We start from the raw sequence: 27,810 nt of genomic DNA, 5'->3' as shown, positions 1-27,810 counted from the left end.
AGTTGCTGTGGGGTTGCTGTTTCCCATATGTAGTACTTTACATTTGTCAATGTTAAACTTCATTTGCCACCTCTCAGCCCATCTGCTCAACCTTTCCAGATCCTGTTGCAGCAGCATAGCATCAGTAGTGTCCTTAACAACCATGCCAACCTTTGTATCGTCTGCAAACTTGGACATTAAGCTTGATATACCATCATCAATATCATTTATAAATACAGAAAACAACAACGGACCAACATTGAACCCTGAGGGACTCCACTAATAACATTAGTCCACGATGAGCAATGTCCATTGATTACCACTCTGTCTTCTCCCCCTCAACCATCCCTTTATCCATAGCAGCAATTTGCCTCCAATGCCACACTGCTCCAATTTGTGCAGCAGTCTTCCATGTGCAACAGTATCAAAAGCCTTTATAAGATCCAAATATACAGGGTGTCTCAAAAATATTGGTACAAACGTTTAGGGGAGGTAGATAACATCCAAAGGAATGTGAATTGCATAGGAATCCATAACCAGAAATGTCACCGTAAGTCAGAAAACGGTGCTGTTCATCAGTTAGTGAGAGGGAAAATTTCGGTTTACTCATGTGAGTTGGCAGACATGCACCTAGTGTATGGATTAGCAGAGGGCAATGGACGAGCCTCTCAACAAATTTATGGAGAACACTTCCCAGGCAGACATGTACCGGACCAGCGTTTGTTTGTGCATGTGCATCAAAACTTGTGCGATTATGGGTCATTTAAAATTAACAGGCAGACCACGTTCAACGCGAACTTCCGCCATGGAAGAAAGTGTGTTGAATGCCATCCAGAATAATCCTACTACCAGCATATGTGCCGTTGCCTCTGCCTTAGAAGTGTCTCGTTACAGTGTACAGCGTGTCTGGCAAGACCATTCCTTACACCCCTTTCATCTCCAAAGGGTTTGGTTACTGCTCCCTTAAGATCATCCTGCACGTGTGGCTTTTGCGCAGTGGTTTCTCCAAGAAAGTGTTCAAGACTTGAATTTTCCAGCCTATGTTTTGGTCACGGAGTAGGCTTATTTCCCTCAGGAAGGCTTATTCAATCAGGACAATGCTCATGTGTGGGCTCACGACAACCCATATGGTATGCGGCACAACACTGCTTCGCAATAAATGTGTGGGCAGGTATGGTCGGTGACTGCTTAGTCGGCCCATACCTGTTACCATCCCGCACGAACTCTGCTAAATATCGGATCTTTCTTGAACAAGTTCTACCAGGGATACTTGACGATGTTCCAGCAAATGTGAGATGCAACTTTTGGGTTCAACATGACGGGGCGCCTGCCCATTATGAAAGGTTTGTTCGTGACCATTTGAACAAGCGTTTTGGGCGTTGATGGATTGGATGTGGTGGACCTGTTGCCTGCCCCCCATTCTCACCTTGATTTCTTTCTGTGGGAGGGGCCCTCAAATCTATTGTGTAGGAATCACCTGTGGAGACGGAAATGGATCTCGTGCCGAGACTCATCTGCGCTGCTGCCACTGCCAAAGAAACTCCAGCTGTGTTCGACCATGTCTGCCAATCCATGCTGTGTCAGTGTCACGCATGCATCGCGTCTCATGGTGGAACCTTCGAGCATCTGTTGTAACATCATGAAATGCATCCATCTAGTACTCCATTGTTAATATTATGTCAAATAAATGTTTGCCACTAATTACTGCCTTGTGTCATTTCTGCTTTTTGTGCCTCTGCTACTACTTTCCCGTGATGTTTCCGGTTATGGGTTCCTATGCGATTCACATTCCTTTAGATGTTACCTACCTCCCCTAAACGTCTGTACCAATATTTTTGAGACACCCTATATAATATCAAAGTTATTTCCTGCATTCAGTTCTTTTGTGACTGCATCATAGTATCCAATCAAATTGGTCAGGCAAGACTTTCCCTTAAGAAAACAATGCTGTGTCCGAGCTATAACTGAAGTCTTGTCTAGATGATCCTGCAGTGCTTCTTTAAGTGCCTCCATTAATTTTCCTGGAACAGAAGTTAAACTCACAGGTCTATAATTATATTATGCACACACACAAAGACATCCCCCATGGCAATATCATGTCCCTTACCCGATTGCTCCACAAACATCATGCAAGCAGTGCATTTTAAAAGTCTGTGATTCAGAGGGCAACTACCCCGTCTCAGTTCTCCCCTGAGCCACAGCACTCCCATTAGTTTGAGCCTTTTGCTTTGCTGCTGTGGTCTGAATCATGATTTCGATTTAATTTCAATAAAATTTCAATTTCAGCACAAAATTATAACCCTAAACTTGTATCCCAACACAGTTATAACACTATATATATTTTTCAGTATCGAGTATTATCTACGAGTTCCATTTATATAACTTCCATATCAAATTATGTATTAATTATGTTACGTTTGTAATCTAAGTCGTTATATGTATTTAGTTAAAAAGTACAATTTAATTGACAATGAAGTTTAACAAGATTAATAGATTTTACTGATTGATTGACAATATTATATTATATACTAAACTACACTAAGCTTACGCTATCTAGTTCGGGATATAACGTTGTATCGTATAACAATGGCAGCAAGTTATGAACGGTAAATATACGGACACTTAAAGTATTAATTCACTTAATAAATCTCGCGGTCTCAATTCAGAATAAACTAAGGATCCTGACTAAGTCTATAAGCTACTTATAGAAAATAATTTGATATAACAATTGGTCAATAAAGCGGCTAAATATGGCTAAAAAACTTCTCGTTCAGCAGAGCTGCAACTCGTAACACGTGGATTTGATACCCTTACCGATACTAAGTAATACCTACAAAATCTCTATCTAGGTTAAACTTTAAACTAAGTATCGTAACTAGGAATATAAAGCTACTCTAGAGTTAATATGCCAATTTAAGCTAATAAAACAGAAAAAACTTCTCTATTCGAGGAGCAGTAAAAAACTTTGTCTGCACTATGTAAAAAGTCACTGTACTGCAATTAAATTAGTGTGTGAGAAAATTTCACTGAGCATGGGAAATGTTTTAATGCTGTTTTGCTATTCATTTTCAAGCTATCGACTCCATCAAATGAAACGATTTCGTTTAAATATGTCAAAAATGCAATCTGTAAAAGAGCGTTATAGTCAGATATGGGTTATAATATAAGAACAGCGTTATAGCGAACCAGTGTAAAGCGAACTGCGTCATAACGGGATCTGCTGTACTAGAATGCAAAATGGGATGACCTGCGAGATTTCTTTTCTTCTTTTCATTGGTCGGATTACTGTTTTCAAACTTCTGATGTCGACCTAAATGATGACAATACTAACCATACAGCCAACATGCTGGATCTTTTTCTCATTAACAACCATTCTAAGTACACGGTCGAAGTTTGCTCAGATCATGTCAGTGAAATTATTCTTGTAGGAATGCAATCCATTATTCCACTCTCCACTTTAAAATCTCATCCTTTATCTAAACCTTGGTTTTCCAATAAATGTGCTAAGGCTGTTCAAAAGAAGAACGTTGCATATCGTAATTGGCTTGTTTCTAATTCTTCAGTTTCATTTTCTGCCTACACCAAAGCTCACATCAATTGTAAAGCAGTTATTAATCAATCCAAACTAGATTTTGAACAAGCCAAGAGTAGAAAACTTGCTTCTTGCCTAATGGTAACTGAGCATTCTGGTTTCTTGCCAAAGCTATTGGCTGCAACTTTTGCCCATCTCTGCTCCCACCTCTGTCAAAACCAGATGGTTCTGTTGTCACTTCAGCCAAGGATAAAGCTGACCTGTTAGCATCCCATTTTTCTTCCAACTTACGTATTAATGATCTTAATTAAACACCTCTCACCATTCCCAAAATGCTCCATTCAATGCCTCCTATGGTCTTCAATCAAAAGGATGTCAGAAGGATTTTGACAAATCTTGATGCAAAGAAAGCTCCAAGTCCTGATGGTATTTCTCCACTTGTTCTGAAAACCTGTGCTCCTGAACTTACTCCTGTTCTTTTCCGGCTTTTTTCACTTTCTTATTCCAAAGGTGTTTTTCCTTCTGCTTGGAAATTTGCTCGTATCCAGACAGTTCCTAAAAAAGGGTGACAAATCCCTCCCATCTAATTATCATACATCGCAATTACTTCTACTCTTTCTAAAGCAATGGAGAAATCAATTAACCACCAACTCTTAAACTACCTAGTAACTTTCAGTCTGATCAACGATTGCCAGTATGGATTCCGTTAGTGTCGATCCACTGTTGATATTCTGGCTTATGTTACCCATTTATGGACTAATTCAATGGAAAGGTTCAGTGAAACACAAGTAGTTGCTCTTGACATCTGAAAGACTTTCAATCGTGTTTGGCATAAAGGTATTCTAAACAAGCTTCAATCTTATGGTTTGCCAACTGTTTTTTGTAATTGGTTATCCAGTTTTCTCTCTGATCGCTCACTGTGGGTAATGCTCTCTGTCTAATAACTTCTCCACTAATGCTGGTGTCCCCCAAGGTTCAGTTCTTTCCCCCACTCTTTTCCTCTTGTATATTAATGACCTTTTTCCATTGACTGGAAATCCTATCCATAGTTTTGCCGATGATAGCACATTGCATTCCACTTTCCATTTTGAGAAACCTTGCCCTGCTCAATCAGCTTCAACTTCTCAAATATCCGCTACCAATTCTTTAAATACCAATCTCAAGGTAAATCTGCAGTGGGGAAAAGACAACTTAGTTGATTTCAATCCTTCTAAAACTCAGTTTTGTCTTATATCTCGCAAAAAAGAATTCTTCTGCTCCTATCTTTAGTGACACTCCGATTTCTAGACAAAATGATATATCCCTTTTGGGGATTATCCTGACTTCTAATCTCTCTTGGCACAAGCACATTACAAATATTGCTTCCTCTGGATCTATAAAACTTGGTTTTTTTCTTTCGCTCTCAGCGTTACTTTTCTTCCAAAGAGATGTTCACTTTGTACAAATCTCAAATCCCCCTTACATGGATTCCATTCAGAAGAGGGCTGTTAGGTTAATTAATGACTCCTCACTAACAGTCTCTCTCCACTCGCTGTCTCATAGACGCACCCTTTTTATGCTGCATGCCTTTTCTACAGATACTTCCACGGGCACTGTTCTTCTGAATTGGCTTCTATAATTCCTGCTCTCTCTTTCAAAACAGTCTGACCACGTGCCGCCACCAGCCAATATCTATTTACTGTCCAACTTCAAAATCACAGAACCAACTTTTCATCTTCCTCGTTTATTCATTCAACTGCTGTTTTCTGGAACAACCGCCCTTCATACGTATTTCCTGAAAATTACAGTCTACAGAAGTACAAGTCTAATGTCAACAAATATCTTCTCTCATCTTCTCAACCTCCAACACGAGCAAGGTACTAAGTATTATAGGTTCTAATACCTTTTGTGTTTGGGGTTTTCGTAAAAAAAAAAAAAAAAAAAATATATATATATATATATATATATAGTGGATATGGCAAATAGTTAACAGTTATAAACGTAAGATAATTAATTATAATGGTGATACAATCAGTGAAAACCTAAACAAAGAACCTGACAAGGGAGAGAAGAGCTGATTAATGCCATCAATGTCTAGATAAAACATTACATCAGTCTTAATATCTATGAACATATTGTGAATGAGCAGGTGGTAACTAAGTGCTGTGATAGCTGTCATAGCTGTCTCTGGTCCATGGTAATAACCTGGTAGGGAAACATAATGGTTATATGCAAAAATGAAACATATATATATATATATAAGGATAATTACTAAATAACTATGTCAAGCCAATTGTAGTAAAGATAGGGTAGACACATTGCAAAGGACTTTATCGAGGGCTAACCCTTACAATGTGTCCTCCTACAATTGGCGAGCTATCAGTTTCTGTCATCATCTGCCTGTTATTCCTGACGAATGGTAAATGGATATCAAAAGGATATCTGTAGATTGACAACTAAGTTAAGTTAAGATTAAACTAGAATATAGTAGTGGATAGAAGATAATTAGTTAGGGAGGTAAACGAATTAAGGTGGTTAACAAGCTAGATGACTTTAGCCCGACCGATAGCCCAGACAATGAAATCAAAGTAAAAAGCAAATAATGGTGATAGTAAAGAACCAATAATACTATATAACATGTTATTGGATGACAAAAGATAGTCAGCTATTGCTAAATAAGGAGAACGGAGATTAGGTGATAGAAAAGTAATAGTACCTCAATCCCCCTCGAATTGCTCTAATAGTTCTTGAGGTATGAAATGTAGAAAAAGATAGCATATAGATAAAGTGAAGGAATAGTAGTAAGGCAAATTTACGTCGGAACATACCGGGAGCGTAACTTCCCGTCCCTTGTAGTAAGAGAACCTGGTATTGTAACAGAATTAAACAGCCAATTTGGAAAGTAAGAATAAAATATATTCTTGAATGAAGAAGAAAGAAGAAAGAAGAAAGGAATGGCCAGTTCCTGATTACTTACGGCGTAGTATAACGTGTAAGGCTAACTTACCACAATGACAAGACGCAGGAAAAAACCACGTTGTGGCGTACGTGTTAAAATATATAGGTATAGTATATGGTGCCAGCGCCCTCTTACTGGAAAAAGGTTGGATGCTAAAATTATATATTATAGTTTAAACCAAGATAGCCCGTGGGCCAACAGTATGTTAGGCTAGTAGTAAAAGGTTCTCATGAAAAATGAAAGAAGAGTGAGGCAAGAAGGAAGCTAAGAATTGATTACTACCATATAAATACACTTGTATTTATATAAATACACATATACAAATATATAAATACACATATATATATATAAATACATATATAAATAACTTGGTTATAATGAGCATCAAGGGACAAAATGTCCTCGCTAAAACCATTATTGTGATGAGTTAAATCTGCCTCCCATTTTTTTAAATTCTCAATAACTTGACGAAAACATAGATTCAAAAAAACAAAAGAAATATTAGGGGAAAAAAAATAATAATACAGTACTAGTGTGTACCTACATATTGTTTGTATTAATATGCTCGTATTCGGTTTTTAAACTGATCCAGCCAATCGTTACATACAAAATCGTTGCATCCAAATTGTTTAGCAAATGTTTCTGCCTGGGCCTCCAAGATCTGATCGTCTATTGAAAATCTAGCACTTCTTTATGTAGTGAACAAATGAAGCAATGTTTCATCGGCATTTGTAACCTCACAATTTCTACTTTGCACCTTCATGATGGTGGGACTGTTAGTAATCCTGGGTATAACCTCCACGCACAAGCACACTGTGGGTGACCACCCAGGGATGAACCAACGTAAGCAGGGTCGAGGTGTGGCACCCACACTACATGGAGGAATGTCGCCCCACTTCCCCATCTCTTCCATCAAGCAGTATGACTGATGACTTTTGAGGTTACGATGAACATCATGGCGAGATCCAATCTTTCTTACATTTCGAGGGTACAGCTCTAAAACGGTGTTCGCAGGCTGGCCGCTAGTTAGTACATCGGACCAAACCTATTGGTAACTCTTTAGGAGGCTTCCGGATCTGCTAGTGTATAATCTTGCTACTTCTACTCTGCCAGATAGTGACTGGAGGGATCCAGTGGTGTGTATGCAGGGGACATTGTAGAGGCTACGTTATGTCAAAGATCTGGGTATATTCTTACCATGTGTATGTACGCCATATCCAAAAATTGCATCACTTCATACAGCATGTACCCCCCCCACTTTTTCTTACTATTGAATACACCACGAATTGTCAAACTAATAGAGTAAGCTTATCTGTGAAAAGATCTAAACCTCCCAAACACTTCCTAGTTCATTTCATAAATACACGTGGTCTTAATTCTAATCTCAACGATGTCCATTTCCACTTGCAGTCTGCCAAACCCCATGTACTTTTTCTGACAGAATCTTAGTTATCGGTTGATTCAAATACTGCTCATCTCAGTTGCCCAAATTATTCGCTGTATGGTTCCTTTCACCTCAAAGGTGGTACTTGTGCATATGTCCGTTCCGATATTCCCTGTCAGAGAATTGGTAATTTGGAATCTCCTCTCTTCGATCTTCTCTGGCTTAAAATCTCTCTACCTCATTGTGTCAAATTTATCTGCTGTCTCTACCATTCTCCCAACTCCACTAATCACTTGGAGCTCTTTGACTTCCTCTCTTTGCAACTTGACTTTCTCCAGTCCAACTTTCCTAACAGTGAGGTAATTTTCCTTGGTGATTTTAATGTTCACAACTCCAGCTGCTTCCATTTTCTAGTCACACCGAACCAGCTGGTCGAGATGCTGAGGCTTTTGCAATTTCTAATGCCCTTGCACGGATTGTTCTTTACCTTCAAGAATACCGGACAATCCTAACCATACAGCCAACACGCTTGATCTTTTTTCTCACAAACAACCCTTCCAAGTACATGTTTGCTCTGATCGTGTCAGTGAAATTATTCTTGTAGGAATTGAATGCTTATTCCACACTCCAGTTTAAAATCCCATCCTTTGTCTAGACCTTGGTTTTCCAATAAATGTGCTAAGGCTGTTCAAGAGAAGAATGTTGCATATCGTAATTGGCTTGTTTCCAATTCTCCAGATTAATTTTCTGCCTACACCAAAGCTCGCAACAATTGTAAAGCAGTCATTAATCAGTCCAAACTAGATTTTGAACAGGCTAAGAGTAGAAAACTTGCTTCTTGCCCTAATGGTAGCCGAATATTCCAGTCTCTTGCCAAAGCCATTGGCCGCAACTTCTGCCCATCTCTGTTCCCACCTCTGTCAAAACCAGATGGTTCTGTTGTCACTTCAGCCAAGGATAAAGCTGATCATCTAGCATCCCATTTTTCTTCCAACTCATGTATTAATGATCTTGATAAAACACCTCCCACCATGCTCCCTTCAATGCCTCCTGTGGTCTTCCATCAAAATGATGTCAGAACGATTTTGACAAATTTCGATGCTAAGAAAGCTCCAGGTCCTGATGGTATTTCTCCACTTGTTCTGAAAACCTGTGCTCCTGAACTTACTGTTCTTTGCCGACTTTTTTCATTTTCTTATTCCAAAGGTGTTTTTCCTTCTGCTTGGAAATTTGCTCATATCCAGGCAGTTCCAAAAAGGGTGACAAGTCCCTCCCATCCAATTATCGTCCCATTGCAATTACCTCTACTCTTTCTAAAGTAATAGAGAAATCAATCAACCGCCAACTCTTAAACTACCTAGAAACTTTCCATCTGATCAACGATCACCAGTATGGATTCTGTTAGTGTCGATCCACTGGTGATATTTTGGCTTATGTTACCCATTTAAGGACAAATTCAATGGAAACGTTTGGTGAGCATAATTTGGTGAGATGTCAAGAGCAACATTAGCAGTTGCTCTTGACATCTCAAAGGCTTTCGATCGTGTTGGGCATAAAGGTCTTCTAAACAAGCTTTCATCTTATGGTTTGCCAACTGTTTTTTGTAATTGGTTATCCAGTTTTCTCTCTGATCGCTCACTGAGGGTGATGGTAGATGGCTCTCTGTCTTCTAAATTCTTCATTAATGCTGGTGTCTCCCAAAGTTCAGTTTTTTTTCCCACTCTTTTCCTCTTGCATATTAATGACCTTCTTCCATTGACTGGAAATCCTATCCATAGTTTTGCTGATGGCAGCACATTACATTCCACTTTACATTTTGAAAAACCTTGCTCTGATCAATCAGCTTCAACTTCTCGAATATCTGCTACCAATTCCTTAAATGCCGATCTCCAGTGGGGCAAACAACTTACTTGATTTCAATTCTTCTAAAACTCAGTCTTGTCTTATATCTCGCGAAAATGATTCTTCTGCTCCTATGCTTATCTTTGGTGACACTCCAATTTCTAGGCAAAAATGATATATCTCTTCTGGGGATTATCCTGACTTCTAATCTCTCTTGGCACAAGTACATTACAAATATTCTTGCATCACTTCTATTTAAGTGTATCCCATCCCTGTAAAAGCAGTCTTTCTGTATTAACAAGCACAAACCACACTGAGAAAAATTCTACCCCATGAGCCTTGCACATTATCTCCAGGGCTGAAATGACTACCAAGGCTCTCAACATGTTCTTCCTCCTAAAACTTGTACCATGATATGAGAATATGCAATGTGATCACTATACCATGAGGATAATCATATTTGGCAACAAAAATTAAAGGTTTTTAAATTTTTTTATGTGATTAACATTTATTCTTATATTCAGAGTTGATATCGTGTCTGGGCAGAATCACAGACACTTTCAAATTCAATCCTAACTCATGTCTTTTCCCCAACATTGCCCTGGTTTTTTTTTGTTTTTTTTTTTTTATGTGAACCCCAAACACGAGAGGTATTAGAACCTATAGTACTTAGTACCGTGCTTGGGTTAAAAAAGCATGGGTTGAAGGAGACGTATTGGGGGAGGGGGATGCCGGAAACTTTGCTCTAGAGACTAAACATGAGTTTCACCACTTCAAGCCTCCAATAAGCAAAGTGGTGGTATTTGTTAAGCAAATGTCCTCAGATCTTCTATTCTTAATATCATTAGTGTTAACGTGTACAGCAATATCACCTTTTGTACCCTTAAAAGATGATATCTGCTTTTTTTTTTGCTCTGATCATCTATTTTTGCTGTTGGCAGACATACCCTGGTTCTATTCTACCTATCCTTCTTGAACAACCTAATTCCCATTTCCCGGACAACAGAATTGCTGACAATAATCACCTCCTTTGGGACCAGAGCATTCTGCCTTGGAGATTGCCTCTGTGTTGTCTGATGCACAAATGTGAGCTCTAACGTTGAGTTGGGCAGCTGAGAGCTTGATGGTCCCCATTTTAATTCCTTTGAGGGCATCTGCCCCACATGCCTGGTTACCAAGCCCTGTAGTTTCCTCATACAGTCTCTTCCCCCCCCCCCCTTTGCTGATCTTGCCATGTGAGTTGCCCATCTTTCAAGAAGCTCAATGTCTTTTTTCAGATGAGGTCTCCATACTCGGACACAGTATTCCAAATGTGGTCTTACAATTGGCTTATACAGTGGGATTATGACCTTCCTAGTATTTGGGCCAATGTGAAAAATATAAGAACAATTTCAGACTGACAACATATACAACATGACATTGTTCATCTGTGCAGTACGCTGAAGATTCAACATGAATTGACTAAAGGGACCATTTATGGTAGGAACCTTTGTTGTAGCTTTTCAATGCAATATATTTGCCAATGTCAATAAAACATGCCCCATATGAGAATATGCAATGTGATCAATATATCAAGGGGATAATCATATTTGGAAACAAAAATTAAAGGCTTTTACATTTCTTTATGTGATTAACTTTTATTCTTATAATTCACTGTTCAATAAAAAAATTCTTTGAATTTGTTTCTTTCTTAAAATAGGCAAACTTTATTAATTGTGGGTCAAGAAAAATGAATATGACTTCAGAAATTTTTTATTAGCTCTAGTTTTTGAGATACAATACTTTCACTATTGTCTAAGAATATAGTAATTTCAGTAGTAGTTGGAGTGAAAAGTAATATTAAAACAACTCATATTTACATTTTCTTGATACAACATAAATCAGAGTTGTTTTTAATTAAAACGTAAAAAAACAAGAACACAAGAAAACTGCACAGGAACCGAAAGTACTTTCTCAAAATGTGGCCTATTCACGACAGCGCCTTCTTTTTGCTTGTATTCCACTTCCGCGGCATCTCTTGTTACTGTCCAACGGTAGTCAGCAAGCATAGAAGCGTTCCACCTACCCTGATATCTTCTTTCCATTGCTGAAATGTCTTGGTGGAATCGCTCACCATGCTCGTCAAAATTTCATAGCAAAAAACCTCTTTAGTCAAAATTTTCCTCAAAACTTTCTGTATTTACCTAATTTACACATTCCATGAAGCTAGCTCAGAAACAGAAAAAGATAAGGATAATGCAAGTTGTAAGAAATGAGCACAGGAATTAACAACTGAGATATACTCAGATGGATGTACAAAACTTAGGCACAACACTACAGACAGGAATGCATGAGAGTTCTGAATATATGCTTAGAAAAGTGATAACTACCAGTAACAGAATAGGTATTCTGCTGAACTTCCTGACCTCTGTATTGCTACTTATTGAAACAGTCAGGCGATATGGGTCAGGAAGTTTGACATTGTAAATCTTGTGGGTGGCAGAAGAGAGTTATGAATGAAATGCATGGCTTTATTAGTGTATATTGCTCTTGGGATATTACCTACCTACTTTCTCACTTAGAAAGAATATATACGAAGAAAAATCATGTTTTATTGAATTATATAAAACTACATTATTATTGTATATTTTTCTACCTTATTTTATGCTTTTTGTCAGGCTATGTAAATTTTATTTGATAATTCAGGTTTGTTAAATTATGTGATTTATTGTTTATTTAAAGGTGCAATGTCCAATTTTTGGACATTGCACCTTTAATTCACTTTTTATTATATTTGGCTTATTTCATGCATTTTCCATAATCATTGTCATTTATAAATTATATAATAATTTCTGTTATGATCAAGTTTGAGAGGTTTACTTTCATTCCAGCACATGTTGTATGTTCTACTTCTTTGTATATGGGTAAATTTGAAATTTACCTAATACCAGTTCTGGAAATTTGTTGGTTGGGAAAGTCAAGCTTTCACCCCCCCCCCCACTGAGCTTGAAAAACCAATTCCAAAGTGGATTCAAAGCCATGTCAATTTTGAATAACACCACCTAGTTAAATGCAAAGTTAAAAGGACTTTCCAATTGATTATAAGGCCTTGTCAATTGGAATTATAGATTATTGTGACTGCAAAATATAGTCTAAATTACTTAACATTAAAGTTTTATAAGCAGAAATTACAATAAACTGTAATTCTGCTTATAAAACTGTTAATTGTGTTTCAAATTGTTGAATGTGAGTTATACTTGTATTGTATCAAGTTGAAAGTGTTAATTGTTTTCTCCCTTATTCTTAAGTATTCATATATTCATTCATCAAAAATGTTTTATACAATTTTAGTAATTAATACTGTATATATAATTTATCAATTTTGATATTTAATGATGGCAAGAAAGGAAAAATAAAATCAGCAATTAAACCATTCAGATATTAATTACCTTTACTTGAAGAATCATTGCTCACATTATTTTTTTCATTAGGAATGTCATCCTGGCTTTCTGATGCAGCTGCATGAGTAAGACTAAGTTTATGGCAGACTTCAAAAGCTTGGCCCACAGTACGAACTATTCTCATGGCTTGACTCTACAGCAAAGAAGCCATTTGTTTTAATGAAACTACAAGGAAGATGAAAACACAGCAATATAAATACATAAAGATTTGAATAATATAAAGAAGAGATTGACAAGCTTTCAAGAGTAGCAAGCTGAGTTCACTCTGGTGGAGGTGGTAAATTTTTGATATCAGGTTTGCATGTAAGGAAACACTACTGCCTGTTATTTTGCAAAAATGGTTGCATCTAGAAGGAATGGAAGATTTTAAAATGCAAGTTGAGGCTTGCTCTCTCTCTCTCTCTCTCTCTCTCTCTGAAATTAAACTGAAATGCCGGTATGCCTATCTATCTTTGTGGTGACTTTAGTGGCAATGCCTTGCTGGGATCGAATATGCTCAATCATTTTCATTATCTGCAGGAAAATCTTAAACCAGTTCGTTCAGCGACATGCCCAAACAAACAATTTTAAATGGCAGTCTATATTTACAGGAAAAAAAAGAAACACTAAAGTAACTGACAGCTGAAGCTTTTAAGATGATACACTTATTTTAATTCACTGTATTTTCATTATATGATTTAACAATGACTTTTAGAGTTTTGGAAAATTAACCTTCTCTTAACTGTCAACCAACTGACTTTTTACATTTTAAGCAACACTGCTAACCTAAGTGCAAAAGCCCTAAAATTATTAATATTATCAAAGCATCACAAGTATGTACGCTTTCCTTCACTTATTCAGCAAGGTAAATAGATGAAAATTAAATTTCTCCATATTTCTAATATAGTTAAAAATTAAAATAAATAATTCTTTATTGTAACCAAAAGTAGGTATACAATACTCATTGTGGAAAGTCACAAGGGGCTAACAAGTGAATGATGAACCTCTACAATATAAAAAGGAAAATTACAATTAATATAATTTTTATGTTAAATAATAAATAACTAAAATAAATAATAAAATAAACACAATTATGAATGTAGTACAAGCACAGATGAAAGGCCAACTACACAGAAAAGAAACAATATATGCTAACTTGGCTGTAGTGCACATTTGACCAAAGGGTGAGTTGTGTCCATCCTCAGCTTGTCTCTTTCTCAACAGATCACAGTGACACATGAGTAGTGGTCCTCTAGATGGCAGTGATGGTGTCAAAAACCTGGTATCTGTACTTACTATTCTTTGTGAACTTATGCAGTCTGTGTCAAGTTGGTTGATTAGGAGAGAGTGCTTCAGCAGAAATCTGTTGGACAAGGAAAGCCTACTGAAATGTGCTTGAAGAGTTAGTTTGGCTCTGAAAGATGACTGAGATACTCTCCACAAACATGCAACCTAAAAATGTGGTGAACAGATTACTCATACAAAGGGTACTAGGAAAGTTTTGCAATATGACGCAACAATGAATCACAGGAAGCTGCTTGTTGCTGCATGTTGAGACATGTTCATACGTGCATAGTAGCCGCCGCGCCAAGTCGATGGGCTCAGTTATTCATTAGTAGTGAGAGTGTAAAGTGCTTGCGATGGCATCGTGGTCACGAAATGAGATAAGGACAGTTTTGCGGTATAATTTCGTGGGTGGTTTAACCATAGACCAGTGCTTAGAAGAAATGACTCTTGCACTAGATGATGATTGTCCACATCGTACAACGATATTCAGGTGGTATAGAGAATTCCAAAGGGGAAATTTCACTCTGGAGGATTCTGAGAGGCCGGGAAGGCCACGAACGTCAGTTACGGAGGAAAACATTACTGCTGTGAGGAAAATGCTTGACGAAAACAGGCGAGTGACCTACCAACAGATAGAGGATACTTTGGGCCTAAATGCACCAGCAATTCGTTCGATTCTGCAAGATCATTTGCACGTGAAGAAACTTTGTTCTCTCTGGGTGCCGCATCAACTGACTGAAGAGCAGATGACACGACGTGTGACTTAGTGCCGGGAGATGTTAAAAAAGTTTGATAAGGGACAATCTCGGTATGTGAACAACATCGTGACAGGTGACGAGACTTGGCTGTACTATTACGATCTGCCGACCAAGGCTCAAAACAAAGTTTGGGTCTTTGATGATGACGACACACCCGTAATTGTCAGAAAATCCCGATCTGTAAAGAAGAAAATGATAGCTGTATTTTTCAAATCGAGTGGAATTGTGGAACGTGTCGTTTTGGACACGCAGAAGACAGTCACAACTAAGTGGTATACTGAACAATGCCTGCCTAAAGTCATTGGATCTATGAAGAACCTGCGGCCAAAGTCAAGAATGGACACCTGGTACCTCCATCACGATAATGCTGCAGCTCACCGCGCCAAAGCCTGCACCGAATATTTGACCACGACAGGACTGAAACTTCTCGAGCACCCTCCCTACAGTCCAGACCTTGCTCCCTGCGACTTTGCACTGTTCCCGCATGTGAAAATGAAGCTAAAAGGGAGGCGGTTTTCCAGTGATGAGGACCTTCTACGGGCTTGGGACAACGAGTGTGCTTTACTCCCTAGTGAAACTTCGCAGAACTGGTTTAAAGATTGGTTTCGGAGGATGGAGAGGTGTATTGAATGTAGAGGAAATTACTTTGAAAAAATTAAATAAACAAAGCTGTATTGCAAAACTTTCCTAGTACCTTTGTATATATATATTTTTATTTAAAAACCAAATAGCCACAAAAGAATATGTGTTCCATAAATATATTATGAGATGAAAAGTGTTCCGTGACTAAAAAAGTTTGGGAAATGCTGCCCCAGGTGCAGAATACCTTACATTCTGCTGCATTAAAACAGCTGCAACTTTTCTAACTATTTTTGAAGCTTGTTCTAGTCATATTGAAGAAGCACTGCTTCACACTGATCATTAACAACTCTTTCACTCTTTATGTCATCTGAAAATTTTGACTTCACGCCCTTTATCAATGTCATTTATATGAAAATCAGAAACAACAGTAGCCCAAGAACCAATCCTGGGGGGGGGGGGGGCTCCACTTATGATGTTATACCAACCTGAAGAATATCTATTGATCATAATCCTCGGCCTTCTGAATTGTTCGCTACACCCAGCTCATGAGTAATTGTGTCAAAATAGCTTACTAGGTTAGTTAAATATGATTTTCCCTTGACAAAACCATGTTGTATGTCCTTCAGAATGCCATTTCTTTCTAAATGTCCTTGAATTGCACTCTTAATAACTGCCTCGAAGATTTTCCCTACCACCAAAGTCAGACTAACTGGTCTGTAGTTACCAACTTCACTCTTACCTTTATGTATTGGCAGTATGTGGGCACTTCTCTTAGTTGGCGGTATGTTGGCACTTCTCCAACTGAAAGGAATCTCTCCTGAGTCCATAGATGCACTCATAATTAACATCAATATACTGTTTGGCTGTATTCTTCAAAATCACTGGGTATAAGCTATCAACTCCAAGGAGCCTTAATTGTCTTTAGGCTCAAAATTGGTTAGATCCATTGGTTCCGGCTGTTTGGTGTACATTTAGCTTCAACAGTTTTATCAGTTATCACAAAATCATTTAGCTCCCTGTTAGAATATGATACACTTCTAGCGCATCCCCACCTCTAAAAAGTTTCTCAGGTGGAATGTTAATGCAAAATATCTATTCAGTTTGTCAGTAACCTGAATAGGATCATCAACAGTTAAACCTTTCATATCTAGAGGACCAGTGTGATTTATCCCCTCTGTTATAGTGTGTACAGAAGTTAAAAAAATAAAAAATGAAAGTCTTTCCTGTTTTTTCTTGCATTCTTTTCCAGAGATTTCTTGTAATCTGCCTGCTTAGCTTGCCTAACCTTTATTTGTGACTTGAATGTAGGCTAATTTATACTAATTTATATGTACTGTATCACCTGATACAGTAGATATGAGAATAAAAACCATATATGTTTATTCTCTAACAAGAGCCTCATTAATTCATCTGTCATCCATTTAAGTCGACATCCAGAGATGTCCACTGGCTTCACTTCCTTGGATTTTATGCATTTCTTAACTAATAGCATAACCCTTCCTCCCTTCTTATCCTGTCTATCCTTTCTGTAGATTCCAAAAAGAACTAATCAAACTACTGGAGGGATGGAATAGATGAAAAGAGAGGTGTGTTTTTTTTTTTTTTTTTGGCTGATGCTGTATAAGTTTGCTTTCTTGCATCATTTGCCACTGCTAATGAGGAAACGGGCTACAGAGCTTGGCAACCAGATACCTCAGAGAAAACCTGATTGAAGCTTTAAGAGGAGATAATAAAATGAATGAAGATGAAATTTTCACTGTTATGTTTCCATAACTAGGGGCCACGAATGAAAATTACCGAGGACTGGATTGGTACGTTCTTTTAGTTAGCAAGTTCTTAAATACTGGAATAAGTTACCTATATGAGGAGTTGGGACTGACTGCTTCAGTGAATTCAACGGTTGGCTGGACAGTCAGTTTTTTTTTGAGGATGGAATCATAGAGGTAGTTTATTTTTGTTTTATTTTTTAGATTTTGTTATTATTGTTTATTTATTTATTATTAAGATTTATTTATTTGTTTTACTTTATGTTATTTTTTTTATATACTTTGCCTTGTGCAGCAAAAGTCTGTGCCTTCCCTACCCTATATGTCTAATACTAATACTAACCAATTAGTTCATTCACTTTACTGACAATTCTCCTGATCCTACTGTAGACATCATTAATATTAAGTCTTCTTATTCAGATTACTACCCTAACACATCTTTTGAAGTAACTTAAGTTTGTTTCTCTAGCATTAGCTTCATGTGTGTTAGAAACATTCCCACACCATTGGCACATTTTGCCAATATTGGCTTTTACAGCGACAAACAAGAACTCTTAAGATGTATGTAAGCATAACTAGCAGGTTCCCCTGAACCTTTAGGACAATCTTAATGATTCTGGCATTTTGTAGAGATGTAATTCACATGTATTACATCTCTACAAAATAGCTTCCTTCTACCTACTAGGGTAGGCCACACTGATAAAAATTTCCCTCCAAAAGTCTTGCAGAATCCCTCAAGTCTTAAGTTAATCCACAAGGCTTCAGCAGATTAGTTTCCATCATGCCAGAGTTGAATTGTATACATTCTGATCTAACTTTTTTAATTTTTTCAGCATGGCCCTATATTTCCAATCCACCTATTCATATAACAAAAAATGTTATCCATTTTCCTGATAATGGAGTCTCTCAGTAAAACTAAATCTTCTTGAATGAGAGCAGTATGCACGTGACACTCGGGTCCCTGGTGAGTCTCCACTTTTATTTGAGGGCATTCGCTAGGGCTCACAATACTGGTCAAAATCTTAATACCGGTATTTCGATATTTTTAATTTATGAAACCGGGATACTGGTATTATAAAAAAAAAAAAACATTTTTCACATTAAATTTTGATGACAATTAGGTGCGATAAAGTAAGGAAAAAACAAGTAATTGCTTGAATTCATGTTTTAAATCAAACTTTTATTACAATAATAAATATTCTAGCAAAAATTATTAAACATACAGTTATTCTAAAACAAAAAAATAAGCATCCACACTACCTGTCCGAATAAAGTGAGCTCTTAAGAAACTCAATGGTTTTATTGTTTAAACTGGATCTAATTTGGTACATATTTAAATAGCAGCAGAAAACGTCCTTTTGGACGTTTTCTACCCCCCCCCCTTATTCCCTCAGCTTCAAAAAATCTTATTTCCTTTTTGACTTTTTATAGCACTATATCCGTATTAACGAAAGAAAGGGACTGATGGTGGTTAAGCTTGGTGAGGAAACCAAATCTAAGTTGGGGGGGGGGGGGAGGTTATCTATTTATTTATTAATTTTTATTTCCCTGTACATTAGTATCGCCGTCAGTGGCCATTGTTATGATTTTCGTACAGCAGCTCCCCTCAAGCAGTAAGCCCCCACAAGCTACCTGACTGCATTAAAAAATGAGAATTTCCAGGAGCTGAGGGATATTCCCTCAAATACACACACACACACACACACACACAAGAGTATATATATTATATATCGTATATATATTATATGTGAGCCGTCAGTTTCTCAAGAGCAATGACACAAATATAAAACAAAAGTCATTTATCATGCAAATCTACTTACAATACATAACTGGTGTTCATTTACATATAATCTATTCATTTTTCGCATTTAATCTGTTAATACATGCTATCATTTCCATAAAATTTCCCTCAATTAACAATCTCCACTCTCTCTACAGCTTCAAACACTAAACTATTCATCTTAATCACTTCTTCATATTTCTCTTAATCACCAATATCAATTATCTTCACAACAGCAATCCATAAGTCACTAACTTAATGCTAACAATTCCATGTAATCTCTCTTAATTTAGCAATATCAATTTTCTTTACAACTTCAACCAATAAGCCAACTCAACTAAACATTTCCATATTTCTCGTGTTTCTTCAACTTCAACCTTACTCTAAAATAATCTCCCACTTTATTATTAGCCATATGGTGCAAGGAAGCCTGAGGCTTATGTTGAACCAGCCAAAAAAAAAAAAAAAAAATTCCCGCATTACCCTGAGAGAGAGAGAGAGAGAGAGAGAGAGAGAGAGAGAGAGAGAGAGAGAGAGAGAAAGAAAGAAGTAGAAGGGAATCACCAAGAAAGCAAGAAAGAGAATAATGATGATATCCAGCTTAGGACCCTGGGGTTTGCCAAGCCCCCATACTCACCAGATGTGAGCCCCTGGGGTCACTTTATCTAAGTACATTTCCAAAACAACAGTTCAGAGAACATACCTTCCTTCTCTTTCACAGTGGGATTCCTTTGTGCGGTGATGTCTCTCTCTCCTTAGTTGAACTCTGCATCTCTGCTGTATAGCTCTTCCAGTACTGTCTTATTTCGGGATTTCAAGAACAGTTCTCTATTAATACTGAAGGAAATTACCACAGCAGTAGGTTTTTTTTTTTTTTTTTTTTTTTAGGAGCATTAGCAACTAAGGCCATATTGCTCTGGGAATATGCAGTGGTCATTCCCTGACCTTTCCGCATCCTCCGTATTTGGTGGTGACAGGCTCGAACCCCTGTCTAATCAAGAAGCGTGTGCTACGCACTGCTACTCCTTCCCACCTGGCTACGGAGCTGCCACAGCAGTAGTAGAAGCTTTATTCAACTTCCGGATTAACTTCTAGCACAAGAACATGCCCGGGGGAACCCTTCACTATATAGCTGGACACTCCCAGAACTGGACCTGAACTGAACCCCAGAACTACCACTGGAAGTCTGCAACCCCTCCGAACAGCAATGACAAACTCCTCTTTTGGTGCGAGCACCTTATTTATTTCCTTCTCATTTATTTATTTATTGCAAGTTACAATCGCCCCTTTTACTACTTTTTTATATGCAAGCTTATGTGCAAACCCCAGAGAGGTTTGCACACATTTACGTATCTCCCCCATCTAATTTAAATCTGACCCAATCATGGTATTATTTTTTAAACTTACTCTTCTTCCTTTGGTGGGAAAAACAGAATATTTTTCCCACACAACAAAATGCTTTCCTCTTTTACCTCAAGATCACCTGTTCACAATACCTTTGAACTGCTCCAAAGCGACACCCTTTCCCAAAATGCACTAAGTGTTGCATCCTCAAGTAGCGGTGTAATAGAGGGATTAAACTATTGTTCAGAAGTTTTAATTTTAACTCTTTCGCACCTGCCACACTTTTACATTGTTCACCATATTCCTTAATTGCACTACCAGGCCTACTGCACTAATGGAAATATTTCCATAATGATGTTTTCATTATTCCTTAAGCGCTTTACTTCCACACACACTATACTTACTAAGAGAAATATATTTGTAAGATTTTAAGTCTTACAGTTTCATGACATTTTCAGGTTTCCGCTGCATTTGCACTGTGTATAATAATACCTCATTTGCAAATTCAGCAGTATTAATGATTTATTGTTGTTGATTTTATAACTTTTATGTGAATAAATCATGGATAATTATTTTTTAAATTAGTATTGAAAACCCGGTATTTTTGTATCAATACCGAGATTTGAATACCGGAAAAAAATAACCAGGATCCAGGAATCTTGGTATTATAAGCCCTAGCATTCACCTGTTTCTTCAGTGAATCAAATCATCTAATAATGGCACCACCAAGTTTTATTTGAGATTAGTGCACTACTTTATATCAGGAATAAGGAAAAGTGTCACAGGTGAGCTACGATCACTATCAGATTGATCTTGGCATAATACATTCCACAGGCTATGAAAGTGATGAACTCATGGCTGATGTGAATCACCTTCAGCCATACCCAAGTGAGTCATGATATCCTGAGACAACACATTTGAAATGGATCTTATAGCAACCATTATAAAGTTAAGAATTAAACTTACAAAACATTACAGAATTAAAAAATATTACTGTACTTTCAATTAACAAGATATTCAAACAATTAAGCAATTACCAAAAAATAATCTACTACTAAATTTAAGAACTTAAACTTACAAGATAGTAAAAAGAATTTAACTTAGTAGAATTAGCTTTACAAAAAGTAAGAATTAAATTTACAAATATTAAGAAAGTAATTTTAGAAAAAGTAAGAATTAAATTTGCATATATTGCAGAAAGTAGCTTTACAAAATATTATACAAAATAACTTCACAAAATTACCAAAATCAAATTTATAAAATTATAGAGATTAAATTTCCAAGGAATTAAAGAAATCAAGCAAAAAAAAAAAAAAAAAAACCTACTAAACTCAACCTTCATCCTCAGCCATCTATCATCACCTGCAGAGAGAGGAGAGGAGAGAGAGGTCAGAGTGAAAACTGGCTACCAAACTGCAAAAAATAGATGGAAATCCACATGATGGGAGCTTGTTTAGAAGTCTTTTATGCCAAATACATAGTGGCATAGTGTTTTGTGGAAGGCGCCACCGGTGGTTTCCCACATCTGCGCCATGGTACTTTGTGAAGAATTTACAGAATCTCTGTAAAAGCCAGAAAAAGTGTGGTGTCTGGTTTGTGACAGAGTTGTGCTGTGTTCTGTTGTTCTGTCTCTGGCTGCTTAGCCGCAAGGCCCCTAAGGGAACCCCACGTTGCCTGCCACCACCACTGGGAGGTGAGCCAGGCTGCCCATTATACTCTGGCTGGCCTCCGCCAGGGTTGCCTGAGCTTCCTGACGGAGCCAAAAAATAAAAAATAAAAAAAATAAAAATAAAAAAATAAAAATAATAAATAAATAAATAAAATAAAAATAAAATAAATAAAAATAAAAAGTAATATAAATAAATAAATAAATAAAAAGAAATAAAAAATAAAAATAATAATAAAATAAAAAAATTAAATAAAAAAATAAATAAAAATAAATTAATTAAAAAATTAAATAAAATAAAGTAACAGATTAAAAAAAAAAAAAAAAAGGGAAGAGAGAGATAGGAGTATAGAAAAAGAGAGGATTTGAGGGAGAATGAATTTGGGTGGGTTGACAGGGGAGAATAAATCCACCCTAATTTAGGCGAAGTATAGGAAAGAGTGTGGGTTTAAAAGTCACAGGGGACAGGTGCCCCTGTGTAATTGTCAATGGCATAGTGCCTGTAGATCCCGCACTGAGGTCAGTGCCAGCAATCCCGCACCTAGATCGATGCCAGCAGTATATCCTACCCATTTCGGGTTTGCGATGACTTTTAAATCCCGCACTCCAAGAAGTGCCAGCATCCCGCACCTTGGATGGTGCCTGCAGTGGATCCTACCCTATTAGGGTTTGCATAATTATGTCTGCGTTTTTCCGGGGGAATGGAGAGTTATCCCACGCCGGTCCGGTTTAGTTGTTGGGTTCTGAGTTCTGCAATCTTAGCTCGCCTAAGTGCAAATGTTTCTTGTGCGTAGGTGGTTAATGCCTTATAGGTATCTTCCTCGAGTAGCAGAGTGGATTCTTGATTGCGAGGGTTTCTCTGTATTGTGGTGAGGAATTTAAGCCTAATGTTGTCGTAGCTGGGGCACTCATACATGAGGTGCCCCCAGGACTCCTCTTCGCCGCAGTGGCAACGTGGGTCATTCTCGATTCCCATGGCGGTCAGTTTTTGTTGGAAGGATCCATTATAATCAAAAGTGTTGTTAATGTCAAGAGCAATTTCTTGAGTTTCAGCAAACTTTTCAATCAAATCTGTCCAAAGATGAGTAGCATAAGCCAATATATATCACCTGTGGATTGACACTGACAGAATCCATTTTGGCAATAGCTGATCAGGTGGAAGATTTCAAGTAGTGTAAAGATGGCAGTTAATGGATTTCTCCATTACTCTGGAAAGAGTAGAGATAAATGCAATAGAATGATACTGGAAGGGAGAGAGATATGTCAGACTTTTTAAGAAATGCACGTAAACAAATTTTCACACAGAAGGAAAATCACCAGTGGAATAAGAAATGTAAAAAGCAACACAAAACAGGCGCAACCCCAAGAGCACAGGATTTGAAAACAAGTGGATAATTGGCAAGAAGCCATGGAGCTTTTTTGTCATCAAGAGATTGTTCATAATTCTAACATCCATTTGTCAGAAGAACACAGGAGGCACTGGGTGGAGTGTGTTTGGTATGGTAGGAAGAGTTGCCAAGATCAGCAATGCAAGAATTAGAAGAAAAGTAAGATGCTAATAAGTGAGTTTTATCTTTAGCTGAGGATGCAATAGAATTATCAGGTTGCAACAGAGATAAAAGTATAGATGGATAAAGTTATGACCAATAGATCTGGAAAGATATCAGAAGGCCTGACTACAACTTGGACGAGAAGCAAGTTTTCTGCCCTTAGTGTGTTCAAAATCAAGTTTTAATTGATTAATAATTGTTTTACAATTCTTGTGAGTTTTAACATAGCTAGAAAATGAAGCAAGCTTGGAGACACAAGCCACACAAAGTGTTAAATCAATGCTGCATATAGCAGATGGATTGAGTAAGCTTAATCCTAATGGAATCCTTCCTCTTGCTCAGACTACACATGAGGGAGCATAAATTCAAACTGAGGAAGGATGGTTGCAGGGTAGACATGCAGAAATTTGTCTTCAGCCAGTAGGTGGTTGAGTTTTTGGAACAAACTTCCATCTAGTGTTATAGAGGTGGGTAGTCTGAAAATTCAAGGAACTAGAAAAATGGTTAGAAAGGAGGAAATGTGATATGGGAAGTTTTGGCTTTTTTTCCCCTTCTGGTGCTGTATACATTTGCTTTCTTGCATTATTTGCCACTACTAATGATATTGGGGTGTGTGTTACAGGCAAGTCTTTGCGTGGCTTCAGTGGGCAAGCAAGGGTGTCATCATGAGTGGCTTTTATTTCCCAGATTGTAAATCATGGGCATGCAGTACACATAACGGGAGAAGTTTCTTGAATCAACTAGATGATTGCTATTTATTGCAAAAAGTTAGAGAAAGCACAAGGGGGTGGATGGTAAAATATCCTTGACTTAGTTTTCACCAATGATCCAAGCTGTATCAAATATACAACAGTTCAGGCACTGATAGTAGCAATCATGATAGGAGTAATCATAATACCATAAAATTGTAGTATCCAAGGAAATTTGTGGTCAAAGGGAAAGTTTAGCAATTTAATTACAGGAAGGGAAAATATGGTGAACTCGTATTTCTTTAATTCTATTAGTTGGAGTTATTACTATATGCTATTTAATCCTAATATTAGCATTAGCATTAGTAGAGGCATTTGATGCAAGAAAGCAAGCTTATGCAGCATCAGCCAAAAAAAAAAAAATAAATAAATAAAAAATAACCACTTCCACTTCACCCCTCTGTTCGTTCGAAATACCTGTCCAGCTGAGCCTTAAACTTATTTAGGCTATCAACTTCCACGACAAGGGATGGAAGTCTGTTCCACCAACCAACCACCCGCTGGCTAAAGGCAAATTTCCTCACGTCTATCCTACATCTGTCTTTCCTCAATTTGAATTTATGCCCTCTCAGGTGATTTTTCTGAGCTAGAGGAAGAATCCCATCAGCATTGAGCATGCTCAAACCATTCAAGGCTTTATTCACCTCAATCAGATCACCTCGCTGGTGCCTAGTCTCCAGACACTATAATTTGCAAAACTTAAGCCTTTCTTCGTAAGAGTACCCCTTTGTTCCATTCACCAATCTTGTTGCCCTTCTCTGTACTCGTTCCAGCATCTCTACATCCTTCTTGAAATGAGGCCTCCAGACCTGTATACAGTACTCTAGGTGTGGCCTGACCATTGCCTTATACAAGGGAATAATCACCTCCTTATCCCTGCTAGAAAAATTCCTATATATCATCGACAATACACCATGAGCTACTCTTGCAGCCCGTCTGCACTGATCAGAAAACTTCATATCTGCCTGCACAACCACCCCCAGGTCCCTTTCATTCTCTACCACTGTCAGTGTAGTACCACAGAGTTGATACGTTGCTCTGGGGTTGCTGTTTCCCATGTGTAGTACTTTACATTTGTCAATGTTAAACTTCATTTGCCACCTCTCAGCCCATCTGCTCAACCTTTCCAGATCCTGTTGCAGTAGCATAGTGTCAGTAGTGTCCTTGACAACCCTGCCATCCTTCGTATCGTCTGCAAACTTGGACATTAAGCTTGATATACCATCATCAATATCATTTATAAATACAGAAAACAATAATGGACCCAATACTGAACCCTGAGGGACTCCACTAATAACATTAGTCCACGATGAGCAGTGTCCATTGATTACCACTCTCTGTCTTCTCCCCCTCAACCACTCCTTTATCCATAGCAGCAATTTGCCTCCAATGCCACACTGCTCCAATTTATGCAGCAGTCTTCCATGTGCAACAGTATCAAAAGCCTTTCTAAGATCCAAGTATATAATATCAAAGTTATTCCCTGCATCCAGTTCTTTTGTGACTGCATCATAGTATCCAACCAAATTGGTCAGGCAAGACTTCCCCTTAACAAAACCATGCTATGTCCGAGCTATAACTGAAGTCTTGTCTAGATGATCCTGAAGTGCATCTTTAACCAGTGCCTCCATTAATTTTCCGGGAACAGAAGTTACACTAACAGGTCTATAATTACTTGTGTCGCCTTTTGATCCTCCTTTGTGAATTGGGGTCACATTTGGACATCTCCAGTCCATGGGTCCTTCCCCTGAGTCCAAGGAAGCTCTCATAATTATGGCTAAGGGTTTGCTTACTTCCTTTGCTGCCTCTTTTAATATAACTGGATAGATCCCATCCACCCCAGGTGCCTTTCTTGTATTTATCTTCAACAATTTCTCCTCCACTTTACTCTCAGTTATTACAAGATTCTCTAGCTTACTGCCAGAGTTGAATACACCTCTGGCATTCCCCTCGCTGAATCACTCCTCATGTGTGAATGTCGATGCAAAATATTCATTTAGTTTGTTAGCTACCTGAGCAGGATCATCAACAGTTGACCTATCGATATCGAGTGGACCAATCTGATTCATCCCCTTCCTTCTAGAGTTTACATAAGTAAAGAACTCTTTGCATCCCTTGCCAAAGATTTCTCGTAATCTGCCTTCGCCTGCCTAACCTCCTTTGTAACTTGGTTACAGATCAACTTGTATCTATCATAGGCTTCTGTGTCACGTGTTAATTTGTATGTATCCCATGCATTTTTCTTCTCTGCCATATGTCTCATTAGTTCATCTGACATCCATTTAGGCCTAAACCTTGAACAATATTTCTTAGTTGGTATGTAAAGCCTAGTAGCTTCCAAGATAAGTTCTTTGAATGCTTCCCATTTTGAATTTGCTGTTGGTAACATCATCAGTTGGTCCCACTGCATAGAATTTAAATACTGTCTCAGTCCATCGTAGTCGCCTTTACGAAAGCAATAACCCTTCCCTTTACCCCTAATGGTAGTTACCTCTTTGAGTAAATCCCACTTCAGCACACTGTGATCACTGCCACCTAGTGGTTCATTTACCTGCAGATTCTTAATGCATGAAGAATCACTACTGATAATCAAATCAAGAGTATTACTCCCTCTAGTTGCCTCCCGAACATGCTGATGTAGAAAACAATCATCCAATAAATCCACAAAAGCCTTGCTAGTGTGTGAGTGACCAGCCCCCAAATTCCAGTCAATATCTGGGAAATTAAAATCCCCCATTATAAGACTCTCTGATTTACTGGCCCACTCTATTTCCCTGTACAGTTTCTTATTATACTCATCACAGTCATTAGGCCTATAGCACACTCCTAGTCTCAATTCTGATCTCCCAATGCTTATGTCACACCAAACTGACTCGACACTACACTGTCCAGCAATGTCGACTGGCTTCACTTCCTTGGATTTTATGTATTTCTTAACTAATAGCATAACCCCTCCTCCCTTCCTATCCCTTCTGTAGACATTGTACTCACCAAATTCCAGTTCTGCATTCCTTATATCTGTGTGACACTACGTCTCTGAAATCCCCACAATATCTGCCTTTGATGTTTTGAGCAATACCTCAAATTCATCAAATTTATTTACCAAACTCCTAGCATTGGTGTACACGAAAGTATACACGTACCTGTTCTTTTTCTTAGCTACCCTAACACAACCCATGTGTTTACTTGTACCTCAACGATTCCCAGCAGTCTCTGAAATATCCTGCATCTTAT

The 27,810-nt window shown here is 37.8% G+C and overlaps 1 protein-coding gene across 1 annotated transcript in view; it reads right to left on the bottom strand.

Moving 5' to 3' along the window:
• LOC150089558 (uncharacterized) overlaps positions 1 to 27,810 on the bottom strand; it is a 185,746-nt gene that overhangs the window by 59,785 nt on the left and 98,151 nt on the right. The window contains exon 5 of the mRNA XM_090390029.1: positions 13,104 to 13,248. Within this exon, the coding sequence (XP_090246155.1) occupies positions 13,104 to 13,248 (145 nt within the window). The remainder of the gene's footprint in view (positions 1 to 13,103; positions 13,249 to 27,810) is intronic.

This window comes from Mastigoproctus giganteus, chromosome 2, assembly GCF_048544385.1.
Source record: "Mastigoproctus giganteus isolate SK-2022 chromosome 2, ASM4854438v1, whole genome shotgun sequence".
Taxonomy (NCBI): Eukaryota; Metazoa; Arthropoda; class Arachnida; order Uropygi; family Thelyphonidae; genus Mastigoproctus; species Mastigoproctus giganteus.
This window is presented reverse-complemented; position numbering and strand designations above follow the sequence as displayed.